The 10753-nt window shown below is 49.5% G+C and overlaps 1 protein-coding gene across 4 annotated transcripts in view; it reads left to right on the forward strand.

The window, feature by feature from the left end:
* Positions 1-10753, forward strand: part of LOC115143928 (leucine zipper putative tumor suppressor 2 homolog) — a 47233-nt gene that overhangs the window by 33015 nt on the left and 3465 nt on the right. For all 4 annotated transcript variants that reach the window (XM_029684400.2, XM_065002361.1, XM_029684401.2 and 1 more), the window contains 3 exons: positions 3977-4570; positions 8403-8990; positions 9214-9477. In XM_029684400.2, the coding sequence (XP_029540260.1) occupies positions 4010-4570; positions 8403-8990; positions 9214-9477 (1413 nt within the window). In that variant the 5' untranslated portion in view covers positions 3977-4009. The remainder of the gene's footprint in view (positions 1-3976; positions 4571-8402; positions 8991-9213; positions 9478-10753) is intronic.

The raw sequence follows: 10753 nt of genomic DNA on the forward strand, positions 1-10753 counted from the left end.
GTGTAGGACAGACCTCATTATCCATAGAAGCATGATGGCATTCAGTATGAGTGTAGGACAGACCTCATTATCCATAGAAGCATGATGACATTCAGTATGAGTGTAGGACAGACCTCATTATCCATAGAAGCATGATGACATTCAGTATGAGTGTAGGACAGACCTCATTATCCATTGAAGCATGATGACAGTCAGGATCATGATGACAACCTAACAATGTGGGATTTAGCACACAGACTGGGGCTGTGAAAAACGGGCCAATTGTCTTGGAAAGGTAGGTTGTCTGTTGGACCAAAGTAGGAATGTCACATTTTTTCCCTCCGTGGTCTACTTTCAATTTTGGACACTGAATCGAGAGGGAAAGAGCGAGGGAGAGTGGATTAGATTAGGAGGGAGATGGAAAGTGGAGGAGGGGATTTCCAGACTGTTTGTTCCCAGCTGCTCATGCATAAGCTCTTGCTCTTCATTATCTCACTTTCTCTCTTCTTTCTCTCCCTCTCCTCTCTTGTTCTAAATCAGAGGCGCTGCTCTCCGTGCCTGAATCCAAACCAGCCAGTAAAACAGCAGACTTTTTTACTGCCCCTGACACATCCCCTCTTGTGCACTATTTTTACACCAAAACCCCTCTGGCTGTGTGTATGTCCAACTGACTCACAAATAGGGATTTACTGCGTCCTCTTGGTTTGTATCAAAGCATGTTTGTGTGACGTTGCATACTAGCCAAGCAGGGTCTGCTGCACCTATATGTTTGTGTCCATGCATTTCTGTGTGTAACACCCATAAATGCAAAGCTTTCATGTTTGGTCTGCCCCTCTGATTAGTGTGGACCATGCCGATACAGCAGATTTCACAGCAGATTTGTCATTCAAACACTTGATTTACGTGAAGTGAATAAGCTAAATGAATGTGCTGCTCTGCTGGGTTGCAGCCTGCATCTATCAGTCCAGTAGTATATAACCCCCTCAGTCCCGTAGTCTATAGCCCCCTGCATCTCTGTCCAGTAGTCTATAGCCCCCTGCATCTCTCAGTCCAGTAGTCTATAACCCCCTGCATCTCTGTCCAGTAGTCTATAACCCCCTGCATCTCTCAGTCCAGTAGTCTATAGCCCCCTACATCTCTCAGTCCAGTAGTCTATAGCCCCCTGCATCTCTCAGTCCAGTAGTCTATAACCCCCTGCATCTCTCAGTCCAGTAGTCTATAACCCCCTGCATCTCGCAGTCCAGTAGTCTATAGCCCCCTGCATCTCTCAGTCCAGTAGTCTATAGCCCCCTGCATCTCTCAGTCCAGTAGTCTATAGCCCCCTGCATCTCTCAGTCCAGTAGTCTATAGCCCCCTGCATCTCTCAGTCCAGTAGTCTATAGCCCCCTGCATCTCTCAGTCCAGTAGTCTATAGCCCCCTGCATCTCAGTCCAGTAGTCTATAGCCCCCTGCATCTCTCAGTACAGTAGTCTATTGCCCCCTGCATCTCTCAGTACAGTAGTCTATTGCCCCCTGCATCTCTCAGTACAGTAGTCTATTGCCCCCTGCATCCCTCAGTCCAGTAGTCTATTGCCCCCCTCAGTCCAGTAGTCTATTGCCCCCCTCAGTCCAGTAGTCTATAGCCCCCCTCAGTCTAGTAGTCTATAACCCCCTGCATCTGCTAAAGACATGTCCATTTTGATTAGTTAAAATGATATCTAATAATGGGTAAGCTGCCATTGCTTTATTGCCCTTTACGGAGCGCCCCCTATAGCCGTGTCATGTGAGCGATGACACGCAGTGGTTGTTGAATCAAGGTGGACTGGTCTGGAGCCCTTCCACCTACCAGTGTTGTTGAACTGAGAAACGAGTCGTTATAGCTGACGTGGCTGCAGATTCCTATTGCTGAGGGAGTGTCTGTCTGCCTGAACAAATACCTCCAGGGCTTTTCCCAGACAGACGCAAACAATCTGCCCAGAGAACGTCTACGACGCTGCAGTCAGCTGAGTTGAATGAGAAACATGGCTCTATTTTGGGGCCGATGTTCTCCACGACGAAACAGCCCTGACTTGATGTCATTGGTTAAACTAGGCCTATGTGAGTCTGTGTGATCTGTCTATCTGGTCTCCTTCAGAGTCTTTGAGGTGCTTAAGGAAAGGGTCCTGCCAAATACGAGTCCGCCCCGCCCGTGTGAAACAAAAACAGGACATGCGGTTTTGGGGGCTATCGAAGCTGTATAGGAGACGAGTTGATTCTTTGAATCTGGTGTGTTTCCTAGGAATGCGCTGATGAACACTAATCCATTACTCTCTAGTCTGGACAGTCTCACCCATAGTTCAGGGATTACAGCTTCAGAAGAAGACAACTGGGCCCCAAACTACTATGGGTGGAATGCATGGACAAGGCATAAGCAGTCAACCTGCTTATCCTCCCAAAATAGTGTGTTCAAGGTTTAGTGTACTTCTGCGAGCACAAATTTGTAAGAGAGTGAATGTGTGTTTTTATGACACTTGCACGTACAGATTTTCATACATCTACAGAATGCGTTGTACTTTACTCTGTATGTAGGCCTACAGTATGTCTGTTTGTCATACAACTGGGCCAACCTTCTGAGTCAATCCATTATGATCCAATACATTAAGTAGAGATCACATTTACAACCTCTCCCCTCTGTGCTAATTAGAATGTAGTAATCACAGTTAACCTCAGTTGTAGGCTTTTTTTGTCTTGGCAGGGTGGCACAGTGCGTGGGCAGAGCCAGCAGTGGCCGTCTGGTGCCAAACTGGCTGGCTTTTTTTAAATAAGGAGCTGGCTGGTTGATAGACATGCCACAGTCCCATTAATCATTTTCCTGATCTTAACGTGTGTGCGCGGATGCATGTCTATTAGGGGTGTAAATGGTACACGTATTTGTACCGAACCACATAGCCGCAGGAAGTAGGGGTGCTGAGGGGTGCCGCAGAAGTCACTCCCCGATGAATCTAAATTAAAACTCCTTAAACATGTTGACACATTTGCACCGAAATCACCCCAGGATTCCTAGGAGTTTACATCCTGACTTCGTAGAGCTCTGACACTCTGCTGTCTCCCACAGGACACACCTGTCCCTGGGACATCCGTGCTGGATGACTCATAGTGATAATGTGTTTAACATGTGCAGCTGGGTGCCAGCAAACACAGAGCGTGACCTCATCGTCACGCGCCTATGGTCCTGTCTACTATTGTCTTTCTTTCCCCGGCAAACGCTGTGCCTTGGGACTGATGATGTCACAGTGTGTGTACTGTGTTGTATCACTGTTTGGATGAGGAGATCCTCTGATTTAGATGAGATCACTGGTTGGTAGGAGTCGGTTGCCACCTCACTGGAGCAGGCTAATTGGGATCCTAATAAATCAAATCACTAATAGTTGTTTACTAACCTGTTCGTGAACAGTAGCTTTTGACTTTTTAATGAGAGATGTCGTTACCAATTGAGTGCCCTACGATGTTAATTCTCTCCCCCTAGTTTGCACGTCGTTGTTTTGAAAGGAGGTTGAAGGGATGTAGGGAGACGGACAGTTGCGTCCCGTCATGAGCATCATGTCAGAGACCATTTCCGATATGAGGCCTGAAGCCAATGTTTGTGCTGCTCTGTCTGTCAGTCTTATTTTTAATCTACTGTATGTCTACCATATGTTAATTTAACTGTAGGAGAACATATTTTCTTTGTATCCATGCAGTTTTTATGCTTTTACCAGGGTCACAAAGTTCAAACATTATTTTCTGTAATGTTGAATATTTTACATCACAACAAAGCATGTCTGTGAACATTTATTTAGGGAATCATGGAGTCATGTATCAATAGAACAATGTTCAGAATGCTGAGCTCTCCTTAACACGACCCTGGATGGTTCGTGTTCGACCCTGGATGCTCCCTCTGATACATATTCCTGCTGTAAAGATTTGTTATTGCTTTGCTACTTTGAAAGTTCCCATGAATTTGACAATGTGTACCCCTGTTTCTCCCTCTGTCCCCCAGATCGTGTGGGTGTCCCACTGAGCAGCAGCCATCATGGCCCTGATTCAGGCTCTGTCCCTCCCTGCTGAGTGCCACCACACCCCCGGCCTCAGCGGAAACCCCCGCCCCCGCCCCTCTGCCCCCCACACACCCACCAACGTCCCCTCCACCTCCAACTCCCAGGAGGCTATGGGCTCCGTCAGCAGCCTTATCGCCCAGCGCCCCGGCCCGGCCCACCTGGTGCGTCACTACCGGCCCGTTGATGTTGTCCCCGAGCCGGGCGCCACCAGGCTCCACAGAACCACGTTGGGCGCCACTTCCTGCCTGGCCTCCTTTGACACATCTCAGGATCCGCTGCTGAGTAGCCTCACTCCGCCTGGCAACAGGAAGCCTTTGATGGTGATTGGCTCCAGTAAGGACAGCGGGACCAATGGGAATTACTCGTATCTGAACCAGGACTATGTGGGAGACTGGAATGACAACACTGTGGTTCATGGAAGCCCTGGGACCGGGATTGACACAGGGGAGGCCAAGGATCGGCAGCTTGGGAGCCTCAACGGGAACGTGGAAGAACCCCCTCCCAAACTGGTCCCTGTGTCAGGGAAGCTGGAGAAGGTGAGTGTGGCCCTGTCCAGGCTATATGGAACAGTCATTCAGTCTCTTTGAAGTAGATCAATCCACTCTCACAATAACACATTTACATTACATTTAAGTCATTTAGCAGACGCTCTTATCCAGAGCGACTTACAAATTGGTGCATTCACCTTAAGACATCCAGTGGAACAGCCACTTTACAATAGTGCATCTAAATCTTTTAAGGGGGGGATGAGAAGGATTACTTTATCCTATCCTAGGTATTCCTGAAAGAGGTGGGGTTTCAGGTGTCTCCGGAAGGTGGTGATTGACTCCGCTGTCCTGGCGTCGTGAGGGAGTTTGTTCCACCATTGGGGGGCCAGAGCAGCGAACAGTTTTGACTGGGCTGCGCGGGAACTGTACTTCCTCAGTGGTAGGGAGGCGAGCAGGCCAGAGGTGGATGAACGCAGTGCCCTTGTTTGGGTGTAGGGCCTGATCAGAGCCTGGAGGTACTGAGGTGCCGTTCCCTCACAGCTCCGTAGGCAAGCACCATGGTCTTGTAGCGGATGCGAGCTTCAACTGGAAGCCAGTGGAGAGAGCGGAGGAGCGGGGTGACGTGAGAGAACTTGGGAAGGTTGAACACCAGACGGGCTGCGGCGTTCTGGATGAGTTGTAGGGGTTTAATGGCACAGGCAGGGAGCCCAGCCAACAGCGAGTTGCAGTAATCCAGACGGGAGATGACAAGTGCCTGGATTAGGACCTGCGCCGCTTCCTGTGTGAGGCAGGGTCTTACTCTGCGGATGTTGTAGAGCATGAACCTACAAGAACGGGCCACCGCCTTGATGTTAGTTGAGAACGACAGGGTGTTGTCCAGGATCACGCCAAGGTTCTTAGCGCTCTGGGAGGAGGACACAATGGAGTTGTCAACCGTGATGGCGAGATCATGGAACGGGCAGTCCTTCCCCGGGAGGAAGAGCAGCTCCGTCTTGCCGAGGTTCAGCTTGAGGTGGTGATCCGTCATCCACACTGATATGTCTGCCAGACATGCAGAGATGCGATTCGCCACCTGGTCATCAGAAGGGGGAAAGGAGAAGATTAATTGTGTGTCGTCTGCATAGCAATGATAGGAGAGACCATGTGAGGTTATGACAGAGCCAAGTGACTTGGTGTATAGCGAGAATAGGAGAGGGCCTAGAACAGAGCCCTGGGGACGCCAGTGGTGAGAGCGCGTGGTGAGGAGACAGATTCTCGCCACGCCACCTGGTAGGAGCGACCTGTCAGGTAGGACGCAATCCAAGCGTGGGCCGCGCCGGAGATGCCCAACTCGGAGAGGGTGGAGAGGAGGATCTGATGGTTCACAGTATCGAAGGCAGCCGATAGGTCTAGAAGGATGAGAGCAGAGGAGAGAGAGTTAGCTTTAGCAGTGCGGAGGGCCTCCGTGATACAGAGAAGAGCAGTCTCAGTTGAATGACTAGTCTTGAAACCTGACTGATTTGGATCAAGAAGGTCATTCTGAGAGAGATAGCGTGAGAGCTGGCCAAGGACGGCACGTTCAAGAGTTTTGGAGAGAAAAGAAAGAAGGGATACTGGTCTGTAGTTGTTGACATCGGAGGGATCGAGTGTAGGTTTTTTCAGAAGGGGTGCAACTCTCGCTCTCTTGAAGACAGAAGGGACGTAGCCAGCGGTCAGGGATGAGTTGATGAGCGAGGTGAGGTAAGGGAGAAAGTCTCCGGAAATGGTCTGGAGAAGAGAGGAGGGAATAGGGTCAAGCGGGCAGGTTGTTGGGCGGCCGGCCGTCACAAGACGCGAGATTTCATCTGGAGAGAGAGGGGAGAAAGAGGTCAGAGCACAGGGTAGGGCAGTGTGAGCAGAACCAGCGGTGTCGTTTGACTTAGCAAACGAGGATCGGATGTCGTCGACCTTCTTTTCAAAATGGTTGACGAAGTCATCTGCAGAGAGGGAGGAGGGGGGGGGAGGAGGAAGATTCAGGAGGGAGGAGAAGGTGGCAAAGAGCTTCCTAGGGTTAGAGGCAGATGCTTGGACTTTAGAGTGGTAGAAAGTGGCTTTAGCAGCAGAGACAGAAGAGGAAAATGTAGAGAGGAGGGAGTGAAAGGATGCCAGGTCCGCAGGGAGGCGAGTTTTCCTCCATTTCCGCTCGGCTGCCCGGAGCCCTGTTCTGTGAGCTCGCAATGAGTCGTCGAGCCACGGAGCAGGAGGGGAGGACCGAGCCGGCCTGGAGGATAGGGGACATAGAGAATCAAGGGATGCAGAAAGGGAGGAGAGGAGGGTTGAGGAGGCAGAATCAGGAGATAGGTTGGAGAAGGTTTGAGCAGAGGGAAGAGATGATAGGATGGAAGAGGAGAGAGTAGCGGGGAGAGAGAGCGAAGATTGGGACGGCGCGATACCATCCGAGTAGGGGCAGTGTGGGAAGTGTTGGATGAGAGCAAGAGGGAAAAGGATACAAGGTAGTGGTCGGAGACTTGGAGGGAGTTGCAGTGAGGTTAGTGGAAGAACAGCATCTAGTAAAGATGAGGTCGAGCGTATTGCCTGCCTTGTGAGTAGAGGGGGAAGGTGAGAGGGTGAGGTCAAAGAGGAGAGGAGTGGAAAGAAGGAGGCAGAGAGGAATGAGTCAAAGGTAGACGTGGGGAGGTTAAAGTCGCCCAGAACTGTGAGAGGTGAGCCGTCCTCAGGAAAGGAGCTTATCAAGGCATCAAGCTCATTGATGAACTCTCCGAGGGAACCTGGAGGGCGATAAATGATAAGGATGTTAAGCTTGAAAGGGCTGGTAACTGTGACAGCATGGAATTCAAAGGAGGCGATAGACAGATGGGTAAGGGGAGAAAGAGAGAATGACCACTTGGGAGAGATGAGGATCCCGGTGCCACCACCCCGCTGACCAGAAGCTCTCGGGGTGTGCGAGAACACGTGGGCGGACGAAGAGAGAGCAGTAGGAGTAGCAGTGTTATCTGTGGTGATCCATGTTTCCGTCAGTGCCAAGAAGTCGAGGGACTGGAGGGAGGCATAGGCTGAGATGAACTCTGCCTTGTTGGCCGCAGATCGGCAGTTCCAGAGGCTACCGGAGACCTGGAACTCCACGTGGGTCGTGCGCGCTGGGACCACCAGATTAGAGTGGCGCGGCCACGCGGTGTGGAGCGTTTGTATGGTCTGTGCAGAGAGGAGAGAACAGGGATAGACAGACACATAGTTGACAGGCTACAGAAGAGGCTACGCTAATGCAAAGGAGATTGGAATGACAAATGGACTACACGTCTCGAATGTTCAGAAAGTTAAGCTTACGTAGCAGGAATCTTATTGACTAAAATAATTCAAATGATACAGTACTGCTGAAGTAGGCTAGCTGGCAGTGGCTGCGTTGTTGTTGTTCTATCTCTCTATAGTGCTGTTTCTTGTATTATGGTCTCTTGTTTCTTTAGAGGTTTCACTTTGTTGTCCTTTTTCTTTTCCTTTTTCTTCTGTCCTTATTTTGTCTTCCTTTCTTCTGTTAACTAGATATTTTTTGTTGTTATTCTTTGTAAGCTAGCTAGCTTCTTCCAGGAGAGTCCCTAGCAACTGCTTAGCAACAAGTAAACAATTCAGCTAGCTAAGATAACTGTACAATTTTATGAAAAATAGTTACTTCTTCAAAAGCCTGTCTTTTTGGTTTGTTCCTTGTTTTGTCTTCTATTGAGTCTTGCAGTTTTCTCTTGATTTTTTCGATGTACTTCACTCTAAAAAAACATTTAAATCTCAATATATACAGGAGCTCATTTTTCAGCAGCTGCTCAATTTGGAATGAATGAAACATTCACTGAATAAACATCATTTACAACCTCTTACCCAACAAACCATTTGGTCTTTCCCTCTCACCTCTCAGAACATGGAGAAAACAGTGATCCGGCCCACTGCCTTCAAACCCGTCGTCCCCAAGAGTCACAACTCCATGCAGTTCCTTTCCCCTCGGCACGACAGGGCCAGTCTATCAGACTGCCAGAACAACCTCAACCTGTTGTCACCTGGTGGCCAGATGGACACCTTGCCGCCCTGCTCAGAGAATCGCAACTCTTACAGCGGCGGGCGCCACACGGGCGGGGGCAGCCAGACCTGCTCCATGTCTGACTCGGGACGGAATTCCCTGACGAGCCTGCCCCCCTATGGCAGCATCCCCTGCAGCCTGGCGCCCGCAGACTACCCGCCTGGCAGTGCCCACCTGGAGCCCACGAAGACCGCACATGGGCACTCCAACTCGGACAGTGGGTGCTCCTCGTCCAGTAAGAGCACAGGGTCGGTGAGCGGACGTGGCCAGCCCCTGTCGGACAGCGGGTCGAGCGAGCGCTCGCCAGCCCCTGTGGAGGGGGGGTACGAGGGGGTAGTGAGGGACCTGGAGGATAAGCTGAGGGAGAGAAACGTGGAGCTGCAGCAGCTCCGAGACAACCTGGACGAGAACGAAGTGGCTATATGCCAGGTACGTGGTGAGGTAGATGGACAAAAGAGCATTGGACACATTATCTTGTCATATATTCTAAAAAGCATGAAGACACCAAGCTCTCTCTCTTTCACACACACCATGTACCATCACACACACAATGACAAATGTCATGACTTATTGGGACACTAAAACCCTTACAATCACCACACACACAATGCCACCTTCACCTACCCAACCCCCGTCTTCCCTCTTTCCCCAGGTTTATGAGGAGAAGCAGAAGCGCTGTGAGCTGGAGCTGGAGGAGTTGCGTCAGAGCTGCGCCACGCGGATGCAGACCCAGTCCCAGAAGGCCCAGCGTGCCCAGCAGGTGCTCCAGCTGCAGGTCTTCCAGCTGCAACAGGAGAAGAAGCTGCTCCAGGAGGACTTCGGCCAGCTGCTGCAGGAGAGGGAGAAGCTGGAGGAGCGCTGTACCTCCTACGAGAAGATTCAGTTAGGGTCCAGGCTGGATGAGACCAAGTGGGAGGTGAGATGGACCGTCACGGTCTGTGGCCCCATTTCAAATCCACCCATACTCTAGTCCCTACCTCCTCTTGTTGAGGAAGTGGCTGAGGGTCTGCCCCAATGCTAGCAGTATGTGTCTACTCAGGTACTCTGGTATAGACAATAAAGACACAGTGAATTTTACACAATCGATGAATGCCACTGTAACTCCTTTTGAGTAATTGTTGTCACAGTCGGACAGGCAATTTAAATGAAATGATTCAGTACAATGGGGGTACTGATAGTGTAGTATAAATGGTACCCTCGGTAATATGCTTCCCCAGGCATGTTTGGCAGGCTAGAGCCTGGCACGGTGTCCCACCGTCATCAATCACATTGTAACAAAGACACCAAGCTCCCTGCTCTCTCGCTAATATATTTCCTCATACACTGAGTGTACAAAACTTAAGGAACACTTTCCTATTATTGAGTTGTACCCCCGTTTGCCCTCAGAACAGCCTCAAAATGTAGGGGCATAGACTCTACAAGGTGTCAAAAGTGTTCCACAGGGATGCTGGCCCATGTTGACTCCAATGCTCCCTACAGTTGTCAAGTTGGCTGGATGTCTTTTGGGTGGTGAACCATTCTTGATTACACGTGGGAAACTATTGTGTGTGAAAAACACAGCAGCGTTGCAGTTCTTGACGCACTCAAATTGGTGCGCCTGGCACCTACTACCATACCCCGTTCCAAAGCACTTAAATCTTCACCCTCTTAATGGCACACATACACAATCAAAGGCTTAAAGATCCTTCTTTTAACCTGTCTCCTCCCATTCATCGACACTTATTTGAAGTGGATTTAACAAGTTACATCAATAAGGGATCATGGCTTTCTCCTGGATTCACCTGGTCAGCCTAAGTCATGGAAAGACTTACTAATGTTTTGTACACTCGGTGTATGAGGGAATATATTCAAATGTTTACACAGTATACAGTGCATTTGGAAATGATTCAGACCCCTTGACTTTTTCCACATTTTGTTACGTTACAGCTTTATTCTAAAATGTTTTTGTATGTTTTTTTTCCTTCATCAATCTACAGACAATACACAATACCCCATAATGACAAAGCAAAAACAGGTTTTTAGAATTTTTTACAAATGTATTATTATTATTTTTTAAAAATATATATGATATTTACATAAGTGTTCAGACCCTGTACTTATTCAGTATTCAGACCCTAGTACTTTGTTGAAGCACCTTTGGCAGCGATTACAGCCTCGAGTCTTCTTGGGTGTGACGCTATTATCTCGGCACA

The sequence above is a fragment of the Oncorhynchus nerka genome, linkage group LG16, assembly GCF_034236695.1.
Source record: "Oncorhynchus nerka isolate Pitt River linkage group LG16, Oner_Uvic_2.0, whole genome shotgun sequence".
Lineage (NCBI taxonomy): Eukaryota > Metazoa > Chordata > Actinopteri > Salmoniformes > Salmonidae > Oncorhynchus > Oncorhynchus nerka.